Below are 27,229 nucleotides of genomic sequence, written 5' to 3'. Positions count from 1 at the left end.
AAGAATTTATCCCTTTAAATTATAAAAAATTTTAATGATTCAAAGTTATTCAATACAGTAAGATCAAGAAAATTAAATTTCTGCACGTTCAAATATAATGCAGCTGCGATTAGCCGCAGGAGTCGCGCCGTGCTCTTTCGTATAGAACCAGTAGACAAAGACGGCCAGCGGTTAAAGTCATGGACGACAATTACCACGAGGGTGATTTGGTGCTATCGAAAATTAACTGCGCTGACTCGGACCAATGTGATCCCCTGGCAATAGTACATTATTGTACTAGGCTCTAGCACACGTAGTTAGTAGACATACATTAAGCTAGAGTCTGCATAGTGTAGATCTCCATTACCACGATCCTCAAATCAGTGAATTAAATTAATAAGGATTATTCTTGAAATTTTATTGAAATTTTAACAATGATGAATATCCACGTCCCAATAATGACAGCTGTAGCGCGCATTTTACATGCGAATCTAAAATTTTTATAAAATGAGAAAAATATTTTGAACGCGACAGGAGATATGTATTGAAATCGTATTGTAAAAATCTGTCGCGAGCTATTCCGCGCGAAATATTCGCTACCCCCCGTATTCCGGCATTGGATTGCATTAAAATAAGGTGGAAAGTTTTCGACACCAAACGTTTCTGTTGCATGTATGTAACATTATACGTTGCGATTGTGCGAAATATTTTGTAAATTAACGTAATTTTTATTTGCACAAAGTGAAATGCGTGTTACGGTGAAAACAGGAAACCTATTCTATCGTAGCAACACAGTGCTGTTCGAGAGAACATCAATACTCGTTGCGTTTCGTAATTCGCACGACAGTAAACGGTTTACATATTTTAGACAAAGTGTCAATTTCGCGAATCAATACAGGCATTGCCGCGCACCAAGATATTCCAGGTAACAAAAGCAATTTGGACTATTCCCCGTGGCAAATGAGGCGCCTCTGATTAACACACATTGGCTCAATTACACGGGTTAGCCGAGGGAACACGGAATTGCCTGCTATTAACGGTGGCGCAAGGGTGGATAGACATACGAGATATATCAGCCGGATAACATGACGATACGTTGAAAGCCATAGAACGTAATGGGATACTGCGGAACAAAATGTTTCACAATTTTCTTCCTTTGCGCTAATTTAGGCCTACCGACCGGTCGTTCGCACGCGCGCATTTCATTCCGAGGCAAACAGCCGAATTAATGGAGAAAGTGGCCCTCATAACAAGCTTGGCGAGTTATATAAACGCCAGTTGTAAATGGGAAAAACTAATATAATAAAGGATAATCCCCAAAAAGAATCTCTCGATAACAAAGAAAAATACGTCGTTCATTACAATTTAAGCAGTTAGATAGTATGAGATCTCATGCTATCAGAATATCAAAAACGATAGTTTTAAGTTTTTATATCTTAGACATTTAAAAAAAAGTAATAAATTCCAGAAGTTGTTTTACAAATAATTTCATGGAACATATTAAAGATTTTTTACAACAGATTATTCTTCAGTCAAAGTAAGATATACAGAACTATTAAAATTAGTACTCATTGTTAGTAATATACATTTTTTTAAATAATCACAGTTGAGTACAACCATTAAAAATACGCGATACAATAAATAATATTTTATAATAAGAAAAATAATATATTATCCAAATTTAAAAAAAATATATTATCTCTCTTAAAAATTTATAAAAATTATTACATGACTCACCCCTACAGCAAACTTCGTTCTCCTTGTTGTTACTCTAAAAGTCGTTCTTAAACTTACCTAAAACAAAAATCAAAGTTTTTTTTATAAAAAACGCAAATTATTTTAGGTTCGTATTTATGACTATATTTCTAATCAAAAACATACTCTGTTAAAAATTGACAGCAGAATTTAATGTGACGGAAGCAAATTTCAAAAACACATTAAAAACATTTAATATACATTTAATGTAAATTAAATATTGTCAAAAGTGCACTTTTCGCGCACATACTTTTCAATAATAGACACATTAAATTTAATGTGTATCTTAAAAATACATAGAACATTATGACATTTTTAGCAATGTAGCTAAAGACAATCTTCAGACCTAATACGGTTTAACAAATCTTAAAATTTGATTTGATCTTTATTACGTCATCTTTATAATCGCCATCATGTAAACATATAGAAACTACTTTTCGAAAGATATTTTCTAATTTATTAAGAAAATGATAGATTGAAATAATACAAAATATAAACAAGTTATAAGTTATAATTTTAGGTAATAATTATTTTCTTAACAACGTTTAGAATTAAATATATACCATGTTTTAAATATACAATGTATCACATTTTATAGTTTTACTACTGTACTTCATGCTGTAATGTAGTTACTGTTACTATTTTGAAATTGAAAATACGTAACAATATGTGGAACCATATACTGCTAAATCGAAAAGCAATACTACATTAATTATGTATTAATAATTCATTTAAAATACAAAGATCAGAATGTAGCGTATAATTGTTTCATAATATAATAAATAGTTTGTGATAGACGTGATTAAAATAAAATGCGGCTTTGATATTTGTTTTTGTAACGTGCACTATCCTAAAACTGCCGAGTATTACATTGCCATTCACATGGCAAAAGATTCAAGTCGACAGAAAAGTCAGTCAATTAGTTTCTTGTTTCATTATTATTTCTTCAAAATGCAATTATTGTCTGCAAGCAATTGGCTCCTCTCAGCTTGCCGTTAATTAAAGAGATATCATCGATATAGGGGGACTCTCTAACCACTTGTAAGAGAAACGTATACGCAAACTTAGAATTAAACTTACGAGTGCTTACATTTGAAAATCTACGTATACGTGTATCTATATGTACAACTTGCATTACGTATATACCTAAGTATATACGTTTCTCTTTGCAAGTGGTTAGAGAATCGAGCCCTAGATATCAGCAAATAGTGTCTTACATTATTGAGAATACAATTGTTAAAATTTCAGCACGTATTTAAATTTTATAAAATCACTATTGGTTTTAACTACGTAAATTAAATTAAAGAAAAATATTTTTGATAATCGTTAATCAAATTTTACACAATTTTACTATGCATACATATTCTTAATTTTGCTGTTAAAAATATCGGACGTGATTGTAAAATTAGACAGACAGCTAGCATGTGATATTTCAATGCATTTAAAATTCAAAGAAATAATTATCTCCTATATAAATGTTGTAGTAAGAGAATTAATAATAACAGTTAAGAAAGTATTACGAAAAATCAAAATGCTTCAATCTCTTTAAAAATTATAATATCGCATATCATTGTACATTACAATATTTATCTACATTTGAAACCTTACAACAGCTTAGTTTTTAATTAATAACTTTGTTATAACTTTGTAAGTCACGTTTTTTCGACAGCATTGCAAGTTTTCTATTATATTTTACCAATTCATCAAAAATCATGTTCATAAGCATACTTTCATCAAAGCTTTTTATTTGTACATAAAAAAACTACATTATGAATGGAGTTAAATTTTGCAAGAACATACAAATAATTTGCTGTAATTATTCATATATTTTTTACGTACATCAAAGCATTTTAGAAAGTAATATGATATATTAGTCATTAGATACATCTGTCATAAGATGCCGTGTATATAAAACCCTAACTCAAACTTTGGTTTTCTTAGAAATTACATGATTAATTTGAAATTTTAATATATCAGTTTTGAATTAATATCCCATAATTTTTAAACAAATTGAAATATTTTCATTTTATTTTAAAAATACCTCCTTAGTCTCATTATTAATTCTCTTACTGAAACGTATACAACAAATAATTTCTTTGAAGCTTAAATTCTAATATATCTTCCATCGCATTTCAAAATTTTCTTCGATTGAAATACAATTTATTCGACATTTTCAGAAAGCCAAAGAGAAACATGATTCATTGTATTTTTTCGTTCAAAATATATTGCGCATGCAATGCTAAATTTTGGTTTTATATTTTCAGATAATTAACAATTAATTCGACCTTTTTATTAATTATGTCAGACTTCTAATGTCGTTTTGAAATGTTTTAATCATAAACGAAAGACGTGTTGAATGAAATACGAGTTGAGTGACGTCACAATACGTTTAATTAATAAGTACGTTCACACAAATCAATCCGTATGTCAATATTTGTCAATTGTGTAGGCCATGTAGGATATACATTTCGGATTTTATGTATTGTTTGTGGTTTGACAAAATCTTTCGCTTTTGAGGTTTTGTTAGTTTTATTGATTTATGTAATTCGCGGATGCCAAGCGGATTACGTGGACTTTCATACTTCCATCACGTTTGTCGTAATGCAGCACAATAGTAAAGTGCATGTTGCACCTGATTAAGATCGGAAGTGCAAATTACTGTGTAATCATAATTAGCCATATTTTCGCGAATGTTATTAGTGCAACGAATGGATTTAAGGAAGACTTCGGAAGCCTCGGATGACAAAGCGGAGCAACCATGAAATGAGTAATATCTTACAGAGATTTATTATCTTGAAATGAATAGGTCGCGATAAATTAGTATAAATGTTTAACCCCGAGTCATCTTTAATTCATTGATTTCATACACACTGTCAAGCATAAATAAGATATTCAGAAAAATTGAAATTAAAAGCAATAAATTGAGACCAAGAATCATAAAAATAAAATATAAATTAATTATATTTTTGTTAAAACTTTTTTATATCTCTTTAAATAAATTATGACGAAATGACGCTGAAGCTAGCAGATGGACCTAGTAGACGCTGTGAGCGAAAACCTTGTGTTGAGAACCACTGCGTCGAACGTGTAGCGCGGCGGCCGTCTGCTAGATCCGTCTGCTAGCGTCCTACAACCATCTGACTAAGGGTCAGTTTCACAACCTCCGGTTAAATTAACTGAACGGTTAAATGTCAACCGTGATTGGTTATTTTTGGCCAATTTTACTTAACGACAAATGCGATTGATCAATTCCGATAGAAAAATCAACCGATTAAGTTAACTGAAGGTTGTGAAACTGGCCCTAAAAAATCTTTTCAAAGTCAGAGTAAAAAAACTTTCACTGAGGTTTTTACTCAAAGTTTCCTGCAGTTTCTTGTTTTCAGTCATTTTAATCTTTAGTTACACGCGCGAGCAACAGGAATAGTTACTCACCAATGCTGATGATGTACCATCGTCGCCGCCCGCACCGCCTCGTCTGTTTGTCGCCGCTTGCAGTCACACACACACACACGAGACACAGACGTACACGTAAATACGCGCGACGACAATTAATGTAAACATCGCCCGTTACTTTTCTCGGCACTACCGATCGAGAAGTATCACCGCGATGCACCGCGAGATGGGTGACACGTCGAAACTTTGCGAACGAGAGACGATGGATTGGATACCGCGTTTTCATCGCGCGCGAATATAGCATCTTCGACGCGGAGCGATGCCGGATCGCATTTTTTATGCTAAGCAGTCGCCCGAGCCGTGGACAATCCACAGCGGTCAGTGTTCCAGGCGTTGTTGTGTACGACTCCAAAAATACGAAAGATTATGGATCAGATAGTTTTGGCGGAGCAGGAGGCAGAGACGCGGACGACTGCCGCCGATTGTTGAATGTATCGACAGATCGGATGAACAGCGTGGATCGTCCACGTCGATTTATCGTGGCGACGACTGTGAGATTTCGTAATTTGACACTCCGGATGCTCGTTCGCATCGCGAGAACAAAAAAAAAACCGGCGCGCGCGAAAAACGACGCCATCACGGCCGTTGCGACAATCGCAAGTGAAAGACAAGGAGAGACACGCAACGTAATTGGCGGGCCGATAAAGACAAATCGGACGCCGTGATTGGTCGCGCAATATCGTGACGTATTATCGTGACGCACTATCGTCCAAACTGTTCTAATGTAAAAAAGATCCTGAGATATTCTTTGCTTAATTGTGTATTCACATTAATGATCCTAGTTTTACTTATATTGTTGTCCATTAAACGTTATCTTAAGCTATCAAAACCTTTTAGTTTTAACAAAAACTGTATTAATTCTACAATAAACAAAAATTTTATGCAAATATCCCTGTACACTCTATTTCTTTCATCCAGTGTAATAATCGCTGTTTTTGAAATCTAATCTGTCAATCCAACTGTGCAAATGATATTGATACGGAAATTGAGAAGAAACGTGCAAACTCAATGCAGATCAATCGGAAGTTATTGCGTTATGAATAAAATTATGTTTTCAATTGCTCTTTAATTGCTCCTTTTATAATATTCTATATCATTGTTCAACTTAAGTGATTTAATGTTAATAACGATAATAATGTTAATAATGACAAAATATTTTTGTAAAATACATTTTTTCATTTTTTTTATTAATTGATTTACTTGTTAGAAATAAAATTTTATTTTATTGTATTTATATAAAAATTTATTTCAATAAAGTAAATCTTTACTTACTAATTATAGTATAATTTTTATTATTATATTTTTTTATTAATTATAAATAAATTCGATTGTAATGATAAAATATTTCTGTGAAATATGTTTTGTTCCTGTAAAGTAAATGCATTTCTTTTTATTAGTTGATTTATTTTAAGAAATAAAATTTTACTTTGCCATATTTAAAGATTTTTTTTGATGAAATAAATTTACATTCCACAAATAAATTTTTAAGCATCTTCCTCTCAGTGCAGTTCGGCTCGAACTGTGTTGCGTGAGTGAATCTAACAATATTCTAACATAAAATTAATAACGTATCAACATCATTTGTATCGATGGACATAGCTTAGCGTTCAACAACGGTGCTTGCTATACTGACAATGAGTGGAAGGAATAAAGTATATGAGGACATTGTACGTAAAATCTACGTACGTCACCATTCTAGAATCAATAGTTCTTCTTATTAAAAAATGTTAATAGCTTAAACCGATACCGGAAATATTTCGTGGTCCAATTTTCAGACCCCCGTAGCCGCGATACTCGACGATGATATTTGCTGCGAGCCTCGAAGTACCACAGGCGATGCCCTGTGGCTAAAGGTCGCGCTAGACGTAAAGCCGGTTGCGTAGTATGCCGTACGCCTCGCTGCGTCACCGTACAATGTCACCGCGTAGTCACGGCGCTGCGTACTGCGTGATCAGTGGTACTACGTCACAGCCGCGCAGGCGCGTCGGCACGTTCGCGCTGCGTGACGCCGTCGCCGCCGAGCGCCCCCACTCCTCCCACTTCGTCACCGGCCGGCGTCAATTGCGCGGCGGTTCTTCGCTCTTCGGTCTCTCGCTCGTGTTTACCTCTCGCGTCTGACCTCTCCTCTTCGAAAATGACTGTTACACGTTGCTGCGTATCAAGAGCGATTAGAAGTGAATTGAGTGAGCGATCACCGTTGCGTGTCGTGTGTGACGGAAAATTTTTCGGGTCCGTTCATGATTCGTCGCATGTCGATTTGGTTTGCCGGCCCGTGGAATGATCTAGCGAGACTCGTCAATACACACACGCGCACTTCGTGCGTGTGCGAGCATCGAAAATATGCGGATTGTTTCTCAGAGTACTGAAGTACGTGATAGCAACGTAGTCGTAATACTTGACGGTGTTTGGATTGGCGAACAGTAATTTTCACATCGAAGATTCTCGAGGCATAGCGATGTGAAGTTACCGGCCACGGCGCGTTAGTCGAGCTTGCAGTACATACACGTTGAATTTTATCGCGTACGTAACGAGCATTGCTATCCCGCGAGCGCGATTGTTTGCACAAAGGATCGCGCAGAAAGTGTTGTATTAGATTCGTATTGGTAATAACGTTGCTCTCTTGCGCGACGCGATTCGTCACAGCAGCGCCACCATATTGCAATTTTGACTAACGCGGTAGTTGCACTAGTTGCTCACAACTAGCATCTGTCTCTCGTGTTCCCCATGTGCCGCGCGTTTCCGAAATATGCATCTCCTATCTCCGCGAGTCAAAAGTGATCGAATTTCATGCGCGAGCGAGAGAGATGATCGGAGTAAGTTCAACAATCGGCGCATCGAAATCCTCGCGGTCGAGATAAATTCTCTGTTGCTCGACAAGCAACGTGTCACCGCGTTAGTACGTTCGGCTGTAATAACCTGTTCAAGATGCATCGTGTCACGATTCGTTTCGTAAGCGCATTGTGCACACGATCGCGTATCGTGGGCGAACCGTTTTTCGAAGTAAAAATAATTCGGGAGTACCATGTGAAGTGCCGTGTGAAGCAGAATGAGAGGACGATCACGATAATTGGGACTCGCAATCATCGCGCTTTCTCGAGCGGTCTACACCTGCGGATTTCTTGGCGAAAATGGTACGTTTACTAAACATCTATTGTATTTTAGTCGAAGGGGTAACCACTTAATGTAATCGTGGGACAGTGTCCTCGAAATCATTATGAAATCATTCTGTAATCAGATGTAATCATGAAGTCAGATGAAATCATAATGAAACCATATGAAGTTATCAGAAATCATAATGAAATCATTTGCAATCAAATGAAATCATGTAATCTATGGGGCATTATTTTAGCTAGTGGTTACCCCCTCGTTTTTAGTGTTTATGAGATAGAAATTTAAACATGGAATTGTGTATGAAACGTTCACGATGTTTGATACACGTTACAAATGTTCAGGGAATGTTTTATTGAAAGTGTTCTGGGTATTCAGAATATTGCAAATATTCAGAGAGTGTGTTTGGTAACCTTTAAACATTTACAGCCTTCTGAAAACATACAATACTTCTCTAACGTCTATCAAACAATTGTGAACACCTCATAAACAATTCCATGTTTAAATTTCTATTTTATAAACACTTCAATAAATGTTTTAAAATTTCAATTAAACATTTACTCAATACTTAAGCAAACATAAACTTTTTATTTTTGCCCAGGAATGGAGTGTTCGGAATTTTGCGATGGAACGGCGACAATAAAACGACGACGAAACGCATCAGTCGGTAAGTTTGCTGTAAATTCATGCTACTGATTGTTCATCTATTCGCATTTGTATCTGTAACTATATTGTGTTATTACAATTTACATGATACGATATATGCAGGATTGAGTAATGAGTTAAAAAAAAGAGAGAAGTTAGATTAAATATTAAAGTTGAAATGTTACTAATTTTTAACTTAACTAGTGAATTTTAAATGATTTAATTTTTAACTTAAACCAGTTATTATTGAACTATTAATTTTTTTATGACGCTGAAACTAGCAGATGAACCTAGCAGACGGCCGCTCCGCTCAACGCAGCGGTTCTCAACAAGGTTTTCGCTCACAGCGTCTGCTGCGCTCAAAAATTGTTCTAAGCAGATAATTTTACAGCATACATTATATTACCACTACAGAACAGTCGTACAAAGTGACATTTTAGGTTTAACAAAAAGACATGCTAGAAACAGTATACACGATGTCCTGAGAATTGCAGACTGCATTTGGAAATAAATTCCCGGATATATGTTTATATCTCAGCATGTTTATATCTTCTAAGAAAGCACTTTTTTTTTTAAACTTTGCACACACCTTTGGAATAACATTATTAAAGAGTTACCAGTAAAATTTAAAAAAAAGTACTTTCAGAAGCCAAATTATAAACAAATTTACTTCGAAGATAAATGCTAAAATCGCTTTCTTTGACAAGAATTTGTTTATAACCAAGCTTCTGAGAGGGCCCTTTTTTAAATTTTACTTATAACTCTCTAATGTTACCCCAAAGATGTGTGGAAAGTTTAAAAAAAGAGCCCTCTTAGAAGCCAAAATATAAACATTTCCGGAAATTTATTTCTGAATGCAGCCTGTAATTCTCAGAACATTATATATATTGTTTTTAGCATGTTTTTTTGTTAAACCTAACATGTCACTTTGTACGATTGTTTTGTAGTGGTATATAATTATACTGTAAAATTATCTGCTTAGAACAATTTTTAAGCAGCAGACGTTGTGAGCGAAAACCTTGTTCAGAACCTTTGCGTCGAGTGTGTCGCGCGGAGGCAGTCTGCTAGCTTCAGCGTTATTATGACGAATACGATTTTAAGTTTATCACTCAAACAATTAACAAAAAAACAAGATAAAAGAAAAAGTAAAGGAAAGGTGTGTGAGACAGAATAGTAATTTTTTTTAAATATTATTAAAAACATCATCAAATAAAAATATTCATTTAAATATAAAGTTTTTACTATTTACTATTTAACAGTTTTTAATTCAATTATGTCATTTTGTTCTCTCTTTTCTAAATATTGATTTTGTTACAATTTTAAATCATACAATTTGATTTCTATGTCTTCAGATAATTAAATATTGTACAATCAAAAAAGCAATAAAATTTTTTTAATTGTACAATCATAATTTATTAATATTATTTAGGCGAAATAGAAATGTTTACTATATAATAATGTTTAATATAATCTTATCGTATATCGCAATATTGCGGAGTGTTCCATGTCCTGCAATATTTTGATAGCATCGGATAATTTATGAGACTATATTGCTTTTCATAATCAGTTAACTACACTCTCAATTCATTATTAGCTAATATGTAGTTACTGAATTATATGTATTTTAAGACAAAGTTTTATTCTGAATATCTTAAGTTTTCGATGATTTTTGTTATGAATTTTTAATAAAATAATGCTTTTAAAATAAATGTCTATTGCCATATCAAGAATTCATCACAAAAAAGCGTCAAAAGTATATAGAGTGAAATCATATAAATGATTTTTTTTTTAATTAATAACTTCTATTTGATGTCATCTGATTGATCTTACGATTTCCTACCTGGGAAATATCCGGTTCGACAAAGCTCTTTTATCAGTGTTAGCGATCCAGAAATAGTATAAAAATTTGCAAGTTTAGTTTAATAAAATACAACGCTACGTACGATTACAAGAATAAGGGATCCCTTGGAACTTTTGTTCTTTTTTTTTGTTTCTTTTCTTTCTGTATCGCTCCACCGAAGCGACGGAGATGTTAAAAACATTTTAGCATGCGAGTGAAGTTCTGGACAGACCTGGTCTAGTTAATTATCTAAATAATTTTATATAAATAACAGCACAAACTATATATCTCAAGAAGTTTCCGAAAGTGAGAGTTGGCGTAACAAAAGGATCGAGGACTTCTAAGTAAAAACACAGAAGTCATAATAATAACGTCTGTCGTATGATATCGTTCGTCACTCAATATCACAATAATAAAGGTATCTGATATGCCATATGCTTACAAGTGACAATTAAAGTCATTTGTTGAAAATATGATATGTTATGATGATATATACAGTTCTACCCGGAATCGCGGACAATCCGATTTGTTGCGTAAGGCGCGCATACGTTGTCTACGATATGTTACGTGGAAAAATGCAATTGATTCTTCACGTTGCAAACGAAGTTTGAACGACGCCGTTTGCGCATCGCTATATGATTAATTTCATGTGTGATTACTACCAATTAGAACGACACAAATTTTATAAAACATTTACTGTTTCCGCGCTACGTTTCGCGTCGCGTTTACGTTGCTATTTAAATTTATTTAAATCTACGTTAGGTTACATCACAGTTCGCCCTCTGTTGTACAGGGTACACTACTTTCTGCTTACAGTTTTAACGTCGGTAACTCGAATTTATTTCTCGATAAATTATCGACTTTTATAAACACAATTTCAAATCTTTTTATTAATTATATCATTAAAATCTAATGATTTTTCTCATTAACCGCTGTCACTTGTTTTGTTTAATCTTGTTTAATCCTTATCCAACGCAAAAGTGAAGATTTATAAGTTTTGAATAAGTTCATTTTAAAAACGTTCAGCTGTACAATACCTTTTCATCTTTTTATTTATAATAAATTATTTATTATCACATAACAGAGCGACGCCACGTAATATCCAGTAATCAGGATTTTTTAGAGTTTGCAGCCAAAGCGGTGTTATTAACAGCATATAAGTCCTCTGAGGTTTTTTATACACGGGACACTACGGAAAAGAAAGCATTTGTATGATCTCTCTAAATTCTTTTGAGAAGACTTTCATTCTTTAGAGTACGATTTCACTTTAAAGAAGCGAGATTCCACTCCAAAAAATTTTAAGGTATATCTCATGTTACACTGAAAAAGAAATTATTATTAACTTATCCAGCACCGAAATTTTTCAAAGATGTTTCAGAAATATTTCAACCGTAAAAACAAACGAAACATTTCATAAAGATTGCAAAATATAGCTGCATTATTTCTGAGATATCTATAGGATAGCAAAATGTCTCCGATTCTTAATTGCACTTGAATCTTTGAAAAAATATTGCTGAAAGATTACTGAAATAATTTGAAATCTTTCTGAAAAATTACCGAAAAGTTATTGAAATAGCTAAAATGATTTTAAAATATTGCTGATTGAAATTTTTCGGATTTAAAAAATTCAAAGTACTTCAGAAGTAATATTTAAATGTATTATATTCAGAGAATTACGAGTATTAACAAGTTACAATAAGAATTATACATAAAATAAAATTAAGATTTCTTTGTACGTTTTCAATTATTATTTGTAATTTGATTAATGTTATAAATGTAAATATGATTTCTAAAAAACTTAATTTAAAAAATGCGTAATATATATCACGACGCGAGCGGACTTAAAAAAATTTTACTTATTCAGTTAGCGAAAGCAACAAAAGAAATTTTCTGCTTGGTATGTTAACATGTAAAAATTTTTAATAGCCCAATTTGAAAATTTACTGCATAAGATAGATTTTAGAAACGTTTCTATTGCAACATTTTATATTATAAAAATCATTTCTGTTGCAAAATTTAATATTTCAGAATCCTTTCAGAAGAGTTACACATGAAATGTAAAAGATTAAAACTTTTCTGAAGAAAAGCTTTCCACAATAATTATTGCTATATGGAAACATATTTCTTTTTAGTACCATTTCCTTGATTTAAACGTATGTTGAATTTATAAAAAAATTATTTTATACTTGTGTACTAATATTTATTTAAGTATAAAAAATAATACTAAAATAAATATATTTATTTAATGTTACAATTTTTGTTTCAGTGTACTATTAAATACTTCATTTGTATCTAATAATAGCGAAATTGATGTTAGTCATACTTACTTGATATAACTTCAGGTTCTTGTTTTGTGGGGGAGAAACCTTATCTGAATTATGTAAAGCGAAAATATGCACTACTGGCATTAGTACATAAAGGACTTTATTTGCTGATTCGCATAAACGGTTATTTCTTCGATCCCAGCCAGCACCCTCCAGAAACAAGCCATAAACGTAAACACCTTCCTATTTCGCGAACACCAACATTATTAATTAATTATTTGTGGCACAAGGATATCGTATATGTATACATTGTGTGATTGTCATTACATACGGGTGGGGGTTTCTTGATTTCATCTGCCGTATTACGTAGTACTTCATTATGAAGCGTAACGTTATCCAACGCCCATTTATGAGTTCGAGTTATTTCTTGCTTCATCGCCGTCAAAAATCCTATAAATATCGTTTTCAGACTAACCGTGCCCCGAAATACGTTAAGAGCTCACTTAATACGAAAATATGTATATTAAATGCCTTGTGGATTGAAGAAGCCAGTCATCCAAAACTTCGTCGGTCTTCCGCTATACAGCCAAGTCGAAAACTGTTGGTTCCTCTCCAATAATTCCGTAAACCAGAATCCCAAAGAAGCAGACTCCCACGATCGAGCTTTCCAGGTCTTTGGTATCCTGGCATCGTATATATTATCGAGAGTATCTCGCAATTCCTGAAAATATATTCATATTTATTCACCTTACGGAGCACTACGCTTTATATAACGATCGTAATTAAGGGAGTCTAAGGAAATAACCTCGCTCATTATAATTACGCCTTCTATAGCCAACAAAAGATCCTTAAGCATAATGCGTACTAATTTTATAACCATTTGTATCCTGTCGATCTCTTGTTTTAAGAAAATATTCATCGGAGCAGTATGATCCATTGCATACAATCTGCAATGACGTTAAAGATTTCCTTTTATTTTATTATTAAATTCCTCGATAGGACATTTATTAAATTATATTTACGAAATCTTGCATAATAATTATAATTTGCAATTATATAGGTATATTTACAAAAATAAATGTACGATACATTGATCTTTTATAAAGTATTTATTACCGTTTGCGTAATTAATTTTGAAATAATACTTCGGCAAAACTGACGATACGGTGAATCATCTTACTGGTACATTATTAAAAATAAAATTCAATGTATTTTGAAGTTCATCAAGTACATTAAATTTAATGTATTTATTATTGAAAAGTATAAGTGCATAAAATTTAGCGAATTTTTGATAATATTCAATTTTTTTAATGTAGTTGCTTGAAACATTTGCTTGTTACATTATATTAAATTTTGTTGTGTATTTTTACAGTTGTATATTTTTACATTGTATTTTACATAACAATACACATTTGCAAAATTATATTTAAAAAGAAATGGTTTAATAATTGAAAAGGACATTATAGATACATTATTTATAAAACATCTAGAAATATAAACTAAACACATGTTTACAAAAATGCGTAATTGTTTCTAAATTAATAATGTAAAAATGTTGCAACATAAAATATTGTATAATTAGCATAGTAACATGTAAAATAAAGAATCAAAGTTTTGAAGTAATTGTAAAATATTTATATCTTAAACTTAGATTTATCTAACTTGTAACGAATGCATATTATTTAGAAATTTTATTTTAACAAACTGTTGCATTATGATGTGCCATTCTAGCACAATTATTGCAAAATTTGTGTCACTTCGTAGTATCATTATTGTTCAATATTTCCACAATGTATATATCGGGGTTAAAAAGAATTATTATCGCTCTATTATCTCTTATTTGCTTTATCAAAAATTGTTTTAAAAAGTAATAATTAAGATACAAAAGACAGTAGATACTTAACAAACCTTTCTTTAACTTCAAATATGTCATACAATTCCGGAACTTTTTCTAGCATTTCCTTCGCCTGTCTTGTAACAACTACTTCTCGGGACTCCGCACCGGCGACACCCGCTTCTTTCGGCTGCACCGACATTATTAGATCTAGCACAGTCTGCGTGGTATTACTCTGATATCTACAACACGACAAGCGAGTAATTTTTTAATTACTCAACTGTTCTTACATGTCTGTGCGCAGCATCTCATGACAATATCTTACGCGATGTCCGCATTTGGATGCAAGCCGTAGACTTGTGGTGGATCTATGGGACTCATGGCATCTATCGCCTTCAAATAATCGCTCACTTGCTTAAATATCAAAAGCGGATAACCCTTGTAGAAAACAAAACTCTCCACGAAGAGCATTTCCGTGAACCACGCCTTCGCAAAGGTGTTTAACAACCTTTTATCGTAGTCGTCCGTAACGCGTCCACCGTATTGCACCTCGCCTATCATGTAACTGAAAACGGAAATATGTAAAAGGAGTTAATCGCTGGGGGGGAGAAGAAAAAAGCTGATAATTCCGATTTTTTTCGTTTACCGCACGCTCTGCCAATTTATACCACGCTTCGGATCGTAATCGTTCAGATGATTGTTAATGAACATGCAGGACGCCAGCCAGTCCGCCAAATTAAATTCGTAAGGTATGTTCCATCCCAGGGGGCCAAATTTCCGTCTTTCTTGAACAACGGTGTGTAGGAATGACACGGTGTAGATTAGCGGTATATATTGCGTAGCGTCACACTGGTCTAATATTTCCTGATTCATACCACTGTACGTCGCCAATAAACCGGCGCGTATTCCTAACGTGGGAATCACACCATGATTATACTTCTCTTACTTTCTTACACACGAGGATACGTTTTTATTTAAAGTAAATAGAAATAGATGCCTTGCGGGGGTTCGTATGTATATTTTATAGACATTTGCAGTAACGAGACGGGAAAGTCTTTGTGCGGCTCCGTCGTGATCCACACGCGGAAGTTCGGATGTGGTGCCTCCATTTCTAAAAGAAAGTTTGCCAATTCCACCATGTATTCCAAGCCTAAATGACAATTCTGGCATAAAGCCCAAAAGCCCTGCAAGTTGCTTAAATTAATAATTGTTTGCAACACCGAGGCAGAGAAGCATTCCACTTTGTAATATGTGTACTTCAGTTTTCGCGCTACTGAGCAGTCGACGAGCATGAACTTCCTGACCCTGCCCCATCGATATGCTCCTACAAACGATTTCCATTCTCTTCGCGAGCAGCTCGATGCTAGTTGTGGGATCCGATCCCATGCTTAGAAAACAGATCATCGGTGTGTTTGGTCTTGACTCGCTGTGCATTACGTCGAGAAGCGTAATCACGGGCTCTGCGTATTTTGCCCCTAAAGAAGATGCTATATATTTCCTTGACTGTGACAACGCTCTATCCATGCACCAAGCTCTGCAAACACATTATTTTACAGAAATTTCAAACACGTGCGAATCGCGCGCGCACGTAAGTACTTCAGATTTTGTATTTCAGATTTCGCATACTTAATAAAATTTTCTGAAAGCATCCCATATAGCAGTGAAATTTTTCAAAGGTATCTCAGAAATATTTCAACTCAAAGGTGAAACATTTCATAAAAGTTGTGAAATATGTCTACTACGTTTCTGAAACAACCCTGGAATAACAAAATATCTGCGATTCTTGCACTTAAAACTTTATAGAAAAGTCGCTGATAATTTACTGAAAAAAATCTGCAACCTTTCTGAAATGTTGTCAAATATTTAAATAAAATGGCTAAAATCTTTTTGAAACATTATTAATTAAAATTCTCTGACTATAGTAAATTTAAGTATTATTTTTTTATCATATTTTAACTTTATTTCTTATTATATTTAAAGTACTTCAAAAATAATATTTAAATTTATATTTCTTTATATAATGTTATATTCTACATATTATATTTATTATATTTAAAAAATTGCAATAAAAATTATGTATAAAATATAGTTATTGTTGGTGTTTTTATCATACCATATTTTTATTTGGTATTTACAGTATTATCTAATAAATGTATAAATATTAATTTCTAAAATATACATAATAAAAAGATTGCATAATAAAACAATATTTTATTTGCTTAATATTCTTGTACTTGTATTTCACTATTGTATATAAAATAAAAAATGTGTTGTAGCATTATGTTTCACATGATATTTTGCAGAATTCTTTCAGAATTGTTGCACATGACGTTTGAAAGGTTGAAACCTTTTTGAAAACTTTCCGTTATAAGCGATGCTATATACATAATCTCTCAGATCAGATTTGTCTTGTACTTTTTCTATTAAAGATGCTTGAACTTCTCAAAATATATTATGCAATTTGTATTTTACATATAAAGTACTAGATTTCTATATCAGTCTTACATCTTTAACGCTGTGAAGAGGCTGGTACAGAAATCTAATATTTTATGTGTGAAAAATAATACAAATTGCAAAATATATTTTGAGAAGTTACTTTGCCGGAAGATTACCTTATCAAAAGCAATCGACGGAATGTGTCCAACGTGTTATAACCATCTGGTATAACTTCCTCCTCTGGTGCATCTTTGTCGAACCAGTGTTTCCAAACTTTCTCGGAAGCGGGTACTTGAGATACGATATACTGAAATTGTCGTAATGACGACAGCGCAACTAGATTAAGCCATGTCACATCCGTGATCCATTTGCAAGGTTTTGGCTCGACTGCCTTTAAGTCCAACGCTGCGCCGCCTTTAATGAGATACTGAAATTCTTCGTGCGTGATGCTGCCACGTTGCAGATCGATTTTTAGCGTCATCAACAAAATGAACATGTATTTATGTATCTCGTAAAGTCCGCGTGCTTTATATTTAAATATATCGTAAGTCAGATATTCGATGATGTGATTTATTCTTCTCAGATTGATTGGACTCTTCTCGGACCTGCGGTCAAAAGTCACGATTTAATATACTTCAGCAGAATAAAATTTTTACAATATTTGCAACATTAGAAATCTGTTATAGCACAGTGCAAGTCGCTTGCATTACATGGAAAGTATTTATATTTACCTAGCCATTGAGATATCAAATCGCTCCAAGAATTGAACGAGGGACGTTTGGTACATGGAATTGACATGTGGCATGTCACATATCAGAAAGTACAAAACGCTACCGCGCGTTGCGACCGGTCGAAATTCTTCACGTGCTATATCAATTTTTAGCTCTGTATCTTTCGCGACACTCAGCTTTTTATTTATCTCCGCCGCTGTAAGCTTCGTGGTATTTAATACAGACATTAATTCAACGTCTTCTATCAAAGGACCCTGCAAAAGAACAATAATAACATTGAGAAGACATTATTAGACGAACGTATTTTAAAGTTATTAAGCGCTGCAAAGAGAACGATGTACATACTTGTACAGTTCCCAATTTGTGTAGAAGATTTGTTTCTAATTCTTTAATTTTTCTATTATTCGCAGTTACGTCGGAAATCAATTGCTTTTTTTCGGTCTCCAACTCTTTTTTCTCTGTTAAAATGACTCTTCCTAACAATTGATCCTCCAGACCTATAAAAACAAGACATAAAGTGAGTTGAACAGAGGGACCGAACTGAAATCAATAACCGTTCTATAGCCTTTTCTTTAGCTGAACCAAAACTATAAATCGTACCAAAATTCTACAAAGTTTATAACACTGGAATCATAACCGAAACGATCAAATTATTTTCGGTTTACGGCTTTATCGGTTTTTTTTTAATACATAATTTATTATTTTTAATATTTTACTTTATGTACAGTATATTTTTTATAAAATTATAAGATTTGATGAACGTAGATTTTTCAAAAGCTCGAATTTAGGCTGCGTATAACAAAAGTATCAAAAAGAGAGAAAAAAAGAATATTTAAGTTCCATTTCTGATAATAAGGAACCATTTTCAAATATTAAAAAAAATAAAGAAATTAATATAATTTTGAATATTTTTACTTTTTTTGCCAATTTTATATTTATATGTATATATTATTAAATTATTTTATCTAATATTTTTTATTGTAATTTTAATTATATAATTTTTATTTTTTTTTCTTTCTTTATATATAGATAAAATAAAAATGTGAAGACAAAAAAATACATTATTTAATAAAACAATAACAAATTTAGAAAAAAATATTCGTAGGAGAATCATAATGAAAAAATCCGTTATTTAAATGGTTCCAATTTTGTTCATTGGCTAAGAAACTGAAACCGAAACGGGAATAGTCATTTCACGTTTCTGTTAAATCGTAATCGTAACTGAACCAAAATATTCTTTCGATCTGTGGATTAAACAAAATATAAAAAGATGAGTATATTTACAAGTATACTAAGTAGTATATATTTATAGTAGTATACCTTTCATCGTAACAGTAAAATCGATTATAGATGTGTGGGCAAATATTTCTGGCGTGTAAAAAGGATTTGGTAATTTCGTCGTGATATAAAGTCTAAAGTCTTTGTTAATATCCACTTCTTTGTCGCCTAATTTAACCTGTTATAACAATAAACGAAATATGAAATTACTCAAAAATAACAATCTAAGATATTTTTTACCTTGAAGGAGGTTCCTATTTTTATAAAATTCTTTTCTAGCAAATTGTCTAACATTGGATCTATTTCTTCTCCTACGTCTTGAATCAATAATGGTCGTCCTAATGATACCGCATCTTCCAAGTGATTTCTAAAGTATTTATGACTGAACCATGTTATCTGAAAAATATATTAGAACACGTTAAAACAAGCTCACTGAATTTCACATTTTGTTCTACTATTGTACCTGTAAATCGAATTCCTTCTCTTTATTTTTAAGCCATGTTTTGCCTTGCAATTGCGGGTCGATCAACAGAGGATATCTCAATGCTTTCGTTACAATTATCCCATTTTGTATCGATAATTCGTCGGTTGGCAGACCTTGCAAGCTCCAATCACCAATCTATGGTAAATTGGATACTTATTCCCTTGCAACGAGTTTCAATCATGTTTCTTATATTAATTTATATAATTTTACCGTAGCTGTATCTGTCAATGTATTAACGATGCTTATTGTAACAGAAATTGGGATCTTTCTATCCTGTATGAAGTCAAACCATTTCTTTTGCAAAAGAAGTCGGAATTCTTGATTAAATGGCCCGCAATAACAAAGAAAGCCAGTTAACACCAGCACATCTCCGACGAGACGTTCTGTTTCCGATTTAAACATAGTCACTTGCTCAGTCCATCTTAATTTTTCTCCCGACAATCCTTCAATCATAGCTGATGCGATATCCATTTTTGCTTGGCAAGCCGCAGCTTGGTCGATAATTATCTAATAAAAAGCATTAAACGTGTTAACGTTTTGATTTCAGTTTCATTAATATTGTTATTATACTTGTCGTTCTCGCATCATGGCATCGAATTCATTTTGCACTATCTTTAAAGCATCATCTTTTTCTTTCAACAATTCTTCCGTCGCGAGTAAATTTTTGTTGGCCTTCTCGTAATTATTTTCTTGTACGACAAGATTTGCCTACAAAGTGATTCTTTCTTATTACACATTTCTTAAAACGCCATATATTTTCTTATTGCAGTGGGTGAGAACAAAACGTTATTTTACGGTTTAGAAATTGGAAGGAGAAAATAATACGTAATGTGCTAAAAATATAGAGCAAGGTTTCTCAAACTTGTATGGATCGCGACCCATTTTTTAAAACGACATGCGCGACATCTAACTTTAAGGATTCTGAAAACGTGGGAACAAAGTATATTGATTATTTATATCACTGAAGTGGTATAAATAAATAATTATTAAATCTTACTTTTTAATATTTTATTAAATATTGTATTGTAAATCTATTTCTCAAAATATAAGATACAGTAAGAATTTGAAAAACGCTCATTTACTATATTTTTTAATATTTTTTTACGTTGCATCAAAGCGAATAATTATGTACAAAAAATGTAATGATTGTTTAGGAGTGCAATTCAAAATTTGATTTCAATTTCTACCATAATGCTAAAAATTTTTTCGCAACCCACTCTGGTGGATCGCGACCTATATTTTGGGAATCCCTGGGAATATAGAGCATTTCTCCTCCTACAAACTGTAGAATGATATCGATTGCTCTCGGCAACAATGTTTATGAAATACCTTCAACGGCAGCACATCTTTATTTATTTCATAAAAAGTGACCATGGAGATGGTCCACTGTATGAGACCCGCAACATTTCCACAGGCTTGCTTCGCGGCTTCGTAAGTGTACATGTGAAAATTTAAATACGGCATCATTAAGTCGACAGTTTCGGCATTGATGTTATCCTTTGGAAAATTTTGTAAATTGTATAAAAATCTGGTATCGGCCAAGACCTGCAAGAAGCAGCACGAGAATAATGGCTTGCGTTTAAAATAAAGCGCGCTTTTTCCGTACCAAAAAGTATATATTGTGTGTCCATTCTAACATATTAATAATTAATTTACATACAGCCTTACCTTTAACGATTCCGACCACGAAGATGTTAGAAATTGATGCTCGTAATCCGGCTTAACTGGTTCCAGCTTGCGTCCAAATAGAATCAGAACGCAGTCCATTATAAGCGTAATCAAATACGGTGGTTTAGCCAGTTTACGAACGGTAGAGATATCCGCTGCTTTTATGGTCTGAAATATGTGTAATGCTGTCAGTGAACGTTTGCGTCAACACTTGACACGAATGATAATTATTGATCGCAATGCACCAGCAATGCAGCTTCCGCTTCCAGCAAGGCGGGCTCCGCAGCTTCCAACTTCTGTTCTGCCACTGCCTTATCTTTCGCTATCACTTTCAGAATCGTTTCCGCTTCATCCTTCGACACTTGCACTTTCGCTTTCACTCCCTCAGCTTCTCTCTTTTTCTCATTCACACTAATCAGAATCTAAATGCAAATTGCATATGAAACATAAAGTGGGATTCTTTAATGAAATTGAGATGCTTTTTATAAAAATATGTTACTCACCGCCTCCACTTGAATATTTTTCGCTGCGATCTCCTCTTGATTTTTTTCCAATTCGTGCCGTAACACGTCGACCTGTGCCGCTGCGTCAATTAATTTGCTCAAACCGCTACTCATACGAGAAACAAGCGTATTAATATTATCCAAACGTTGCTTGTAAAGTGTTTTATAACTGTCGAGAAACGTTAAAAATGATCTCGGAGTTACGTATACTTGACGTCGGAACCTGCGTTCGTTGAAAGTAAATTCGCTTGAATATTCGCACACATACATACAGGCCGGTATTCATACAGTCTAAAAAAAATATCGGTAGGTGTGATGTTGATCCACACCCCTGGTGTGGATTTTAACACTCACATGGGTGTGTATATAATTCTCACCATGTCGATGTAAAATCAACACTGTCCGATTGATGCGGAAAATACACATTGTAGCGGTCAACTTTCTCACCGAAAATAGTATAAAGCTTAACATTGCTTAACAAGCAAGCTGGCATTGTAATTTTTTTAATTCTACATTATGTGTTACCAAAAACATTACAATAGTACAGTCTTGGCCAAATTTTTAGGACAAAATTATAAATCTGTACCTATTTCATTTATCTAAAATTTTTTTATCTGTGTTATTTCAAATTGATTACTGGCATTATTCATAGATTTAAAGTGTTCTTGAAACAAAGGATAATTTATGTGTAAATTTCTGTTTAAAGTCTTCCAGTTAAAAATATTTATAACATATAAAGTGCCTTATAATTTGGTCAAAACTATATGTTCTGTACCTTCTAATGCGCATACATTTTAAGATACACAACACTATTGCAACAGTACTGTTAACACGAATTTCATAAATAATATATATTATATCATAAATAGGAATACAGGTGTGAAGTTAGCGCCCAACTTTATAAAAAACAAAAATGTCTAATACATATTGATTGTACTTTGTTTGTACTCGTTTGTACCTGAAGGGGTAAAAAGTTATAAGGGAGTAAAAAAATAGCCAACGTCTAACTAACAGACTTTTAAATTTTGTTTATGCCATTTGAAAGAGCATCGTTTGTATCCGTTTGTATCTCTTTTGTTTTTGTTTGTAAAGGTTTTAGAGATATAGCGCTTAAAAATCTGTTAGTTAGGCGCTGGCTATTTTTTCTCCCCCTTATAACTTTTTACCCCTTGAGGTACAAACGAAAACAAAAGTGGTACAAGCGGGTACAAACAAAGTACAATCGATATGTATTAAGCATTTTTATTTTTTATAAAGTTTGACGTTAACTTTACACCGGTAATAGGAATTTTTATGGTTTATACTGCAAAACAACGTTTAACTAAAAATCATCGCGGTTAGTTTATTTAAGAAAATAATAATAACCTTAACATTGATTGATGTTTAAAAAATTGATTGATACTTATGTAATAAGACACTTATTACTATGTAACATTAAAAATTTTGAAAAAAGTATACTGAAATTTATAACATTTTTAAAAAATTGAATTAGAGCTACTTATTAAAAATAGTAAAAGATACATTAATATCGCATCTATTGATATTTGGTGAAAAATTAATTGCTAAACATATTAAATCTTGAAAGAAAAAAATACTAAAAATAACTTTTTTATGAAATTGTTACTGAAACTCTTTTAAATTTAATTTTAAATCAAAGTTTGACACTGCGTTTGTCGATATGAAAGATTCTCAACAATTTGGTGTTAAAATTCACACCGTATTATTCAACCACATAAATGTGGTGAAATTTCACACCGATATTTTTAGAATCCGTTCTTAAAATCGGTCTCTTACAAAATTATCTTAAGTACACTCTTATAATGCTAATATTTATCCGTGATTCGTTTATGACACCTTTTAAGATTGTATTTAAGATTATCTTGAATTCCGGCCACATATAGTGAAGTACTGATGATAGAATAGAAAAACAAACCTGTCGAAGTATTCCATACAGATATCGCTTACATTATCTTGAATATCACCAACAACTTGCATTAATTGCTGTTTTACTTCCGGGCTGCTTATAATTTTATACGTGCTTAAGAAGTGTTCGCCGACCGCGTACAGTGCATCCCTTGGCCATCTTGAAAACCAATTCATTGTGCAACCAGATATAAGACCAGGGAATTTTAACGATCGCGATCTAAATTTTTCACTGACCTGTGTAAATAATAATTAATTCGATAATTTGGTAGAAAAATGAAAAGAATAAATGTAAACATCTCTTATAGTAGACAGTAACGAAGCTCACCGGTGAAAAGCATAAAACTATGTGCAGATTATTTCTTGCTTTCGATATAAAGTAATCGTAAAGATTGTCTTGCGTTGGAGGTCGTCGAGGATCAGCTTTTTTCATTAACGGCGTGACGGTTGTCAAAATGTCATCTAATTCGTCCTTTGGAAAAAGATTGGCCACTTCGCCAACGCTTAATATGTTGTTTATATATTCTAAAAATGCTTCCTCTTTTACTTCGTTGTCAGTGAAAATGAAAGTTAAACCTTTGCTGTCAATACCAGCGGCACGATACAATTTTCGCAAATCGTCCATTAAACTAGCTACATTATAAATTCTGAAAATTTAATAACGCGCATGTAGTATTCATTTTCAACTACATCTAGTACATGGACGGAAAATTCGCATGATATATTTTTTTCAAAATTGCAAAAAATGAAGATTTCAACGTATGGCAAAAGAAAATTAGAGATTAAATTAAGGACAATGGGGGTAAAATGGCCGAGCTTGAACTTCAGAATGGCAAGTAAAAATAACGTGATTTCTTTACAATGTTTGAACCATTGAATTTGATTCTGAGCTTTAAAAAATTTTAATTTGTCAAGAAAATATTAAAATCAACATATGAAGTTATTAAACATCTAGCCGACAAAAAATTTTTCACATATAATTATATATAGTTATACATCAAATAGTTATAAATCAAATTATGTATCAAATATATCTATATATATTATAATATATGTAATTATATACGACTGTAACGTAATTATATATAAAAATCTACATATAATTACGTATAATTATATATATTTTAATATACATATATGGACATATTTGATTTATAATTATACATAACTACATATAATTATATATGAAAAATTTTTACCGTCAGATAGTACCGTCAATTATTATTGTTGGGTACATAATATTTACCAGCGTATTAATTCGTGTTTTTCTGTTAGTAAAACATGATAATGATTTTATTTCTAATAGTTGTCAACAAATTAAAATTTTTTTGAAGATCAGTCTCAATTTTAGCAGCTCAAAACTTAAAAAAAAAACATATCATTTTTACTTGTCAAAATCGGTTCATTTTATTCATTGTAATTATTGTCTGTTATTTTTTGCATTTTGACCTGATCATGTTACTGATTTGCTGAAATTTTAATACTTGCCTGGATAAGGTTATTTGAAAGAAGTTAAATTCTGCAATGAAGGATGCCAGTCGCGTCAGGCTCTGCTTCCCGGACCCGCCTATACCTACTAGCAACGCATTGCCTCTGGGAACTCCTAGTATTCTCGATATTCGAATCAAGTGCACCAGAGCGTCGTGGAAGAAGACCAAATCAAGATGCATGCCGCGTATGTATTCATTAAATTGCTCCATACTTTGTTGGACTTTCGCGATAACGATGTCGTAACTACGAGTATAAAAATATGTGACTAATTGTTTTTTATCACAAGAAGTTTGACTGTGGGCGTACCTCGGTATCTCCTCATAAATCTTTGGTGCCTCTAATATAAAGTCTTCCGGCTCGTCTCCCGTCGGTTCTGGTGGTTCGCGCAAGAAGTCAACGAAGTACGTCTCGACTGTAGAATAATACCGAAAATCCGGACCTAACATCTTCTCCGCGGTCCGCCGCAATGTATTTTGAAACCACTCTTTGTCGGCGGCAGTAATGAAGCTATACGCAGAGATTTATTGTCGTCGTTAAATAACTGAAGCACAAATACTTTCATAATTATGAGAAAAAACGAACCGGTCTGCTATCACCCGCGTGCATTCGTGCTCCCATAATTTCAGCAGTGTCGTTATAGATTCGCACTCGGCACTCTTTATTCTGAGCATTCCCTCCCAAATACGGGAGAGATCGCGCAAGTTAAAGACGTAATGGAACTTGGCAGGAGTCGGTAGCATCTTCGCTTTGGTTTGCTGCCATAATATTCGAGTCATCGGTATGAGCTTCGGCAGGAAAGTGACGATGGTTTCGGAGAATCTCGTGATGCAAAAGTATCCTTGGCCGATGACACCTACAATTTTTAATTCATGTTACATATAATTACGTTCATCGTGTTTCATTGAACGAGCGATCATTAATCATACTGAAAATTGTATCCATGGACTTATTGGACGGTAGGGTGCAATTAAAAATATTGAACTGTCGTTTCAGCCGCGGTGGTATGTCATTTCGGCCTCCACCCGGATGATGCATCGCGGCAAGTAACATAATATCTTGCATAGTGCAAAAGTCGCCCGGTTTATCCAGGGAGTAGAACCCTTTGTACTCCATTAACTGGCGCACGATTTCGTTCGTAATTTGATCGCCCCATTCGTTTATGGCCGGCATATTTATATCGTCGATAAAGATGGTCATTTTCCGTCCACCGGGCGGACCATAAGTGGTGCCCACTCGCTTTTCGACGTAGCTCTCGAATACCCGCTGAAAAAAAAGCGTTAATTTACGCGATGACGCAATTTATAATTCTCATAACATAGTCGCTCAGATTAATTTGGTTATGGAGCGACTCTGTGACGCTCGGAGTTATTACCTGAACCATATTGGGCGTGGATGCTGAAGATAAATTAAAAAACTTATTCAGATGATATTCGGGATCATGCTTAAACATATAGCTCTTCATCATTACGCTTTTTGCGGTACCAGCTTCCCCTATCGTGTAATTAATCCACATTATGTAATTAATATTGGAACAACGTTACATGATTGATCGATTTATTGAACACCAATTTAAACAAAGCTGATTACTGAAATTATTATGCTGCGCGTTCACCTACCTATTAAAAGTACTGCCTTTTCCTGCCTCGCTATAATGTCAATTAAATATAACGTCCTCGCATTATCCACATTAGGAACAAGAATACTGTGGTATTCTAAGACATAATCCGACGGATATTCAAATTTTGGTACCATTTTACTCCAATGTATCCATTTTCCCTCGTCCGATACGAGGTACTCAAAAATGGTTTCATCTTCCTGTAAATTAAATATTTATAAG

General features: G+C 33.2%; 2 protein-coding genes across 2 annotated transcripts in view; both read right to left on the bottom strand.

Moving 5' to 3' along the window:
- LOC105199559 overlaps positions 1-6,019 on the bottom strand; it is a 379,163-nt gene extending 373,144 nt beyond the window's left edge. Inside the window, exon 1 of the mRNA XM_026134943.2 lies at positions 5,167-6,019. The gene's annotated coding sequence lies outside the window, so the exon portion shown is untranslated. The remainder of the gene's footprint in view (positions 1-5,166) is intronic.
- A 5,804-nt stretch (positions 6,020-11,823) lies between these two features.
- Positions 11,824-27,229, bottom strand: part of LOC105199837 (dynein heavy chain 8, axonemal) — a 29,566-nt gene continuing 14,160 nt past the window's right edge. The window contains exons 37-66 of the mRNA XM_039458786.1: positions 27,009-27,203; positions 26,765-26,883; positions 26,319-26,655; positions 25,975-26,245; positions 25,699-25,899; positions 25,390-25,635; positions 24,230-24,548; positions 23,912-24,138; positions 21,979-22,201; positions 21,721-21,897; positions 21,476-21,643; positions 21,137-21,352; positions 20,378-20,515; positions 20,018-20,314; positions 19,787-19,942; positions 19,564-19,719; positions 19,366-19,501; positions 18,391-18,542; positions 18,046-18,299; positions 17,491-17,919; positions 16,136-16,412; positions 15,876-16,062; positions 15,525-15,786; positions 15,204-15,443; positions 14,953-15,120; positions 13,850-13,991; positions 13,576-13,765; positions 13,376-13,494; positions 13,108-13,287; positions 11,824-11,969 (exon numbers count right to left, since the gene is read on the bottom strand). Coding sequence (XP_039314720.1) covers positions 11,844-11,969; positions 13,108-13,287; positions 13,376-13,494; positions 13,576-13,765; positions 13,850-13,991; positions 14,953-15,120; positions 15,204-15,443; positions 15,525-15,786; positions 15,876-16,062; positions 16,136-16,412; positions 17,491-17,919; positions 18,046-18,299; positions 18,391-18,542; positions 19,366-19,501; positions 19,564-19,719; positions 19,787-19,942; positions 20,018-20,314; positions 20,378-20,515; positions 21,137-21,352; positions 21,476-21,643; positions 21,721-21,897; positions 21,979-22,201; positions 23,912-24,138; positions 24,230-24,548; positions 25,390-25,635; positions 25,699-25,899; positions 25,975-26,245; positions 26,319-26,655; positions 26,765-26,883; positions 27,009-27,203 — 6,308 coding nt within the window. The 3' untranslated portion in view covers positions 11,824-11,843. The remainder of the gene's footprint in view (positions 11,970-13,107; positions 13,288-13,375; positions 13,495-13,575; positions 13,766-13,849; positions 13,992-14,952; positions 15,121-15,203; positions 15,444-15,524; positions 15,787-15,875; positions 16,063-16,135; positions 16,413-17,490; positions 17,920-18,045; positions 18,300-18,390; positions 18,543-19,365; positions 19,502-19,563; positions 19,720-19,786; positions 19,943-20,017; positions 20,315-20,377; positions 20,516-21,136; positions 21,353-21,475; positions 21,644-21,720; positions 21,898-21,978; positions 22,202-23,911; positions 24,139-24,229; positions 24,549-25,389; positions 25,636-25,698; positions 25,900-25,974; positions 26,246-26,318; positions 26,656-26,764; positions 26,884-27,008; positions 27,204-27,229) is intronic.

Source organism: Solenopsis invicta, chromosome 16, assembly GCF_016802725.1.
Source record: "Solenopsis invicta isolate M01_SB chromosome 16, UNIL_Sinv_3.0, whole genome shotgun sequence".
NCBI lineage: Eukaryota > Metazoa > Arthropoda > Insecta > Hymenoptera > Formicidae > Solenopsis > Solenopsis invicta.
The sequence above is the reverse complement of the archived record's forward strand: the minus strand, read 5'-3'. Positions and strand labels throughout refer to the sequence as shown.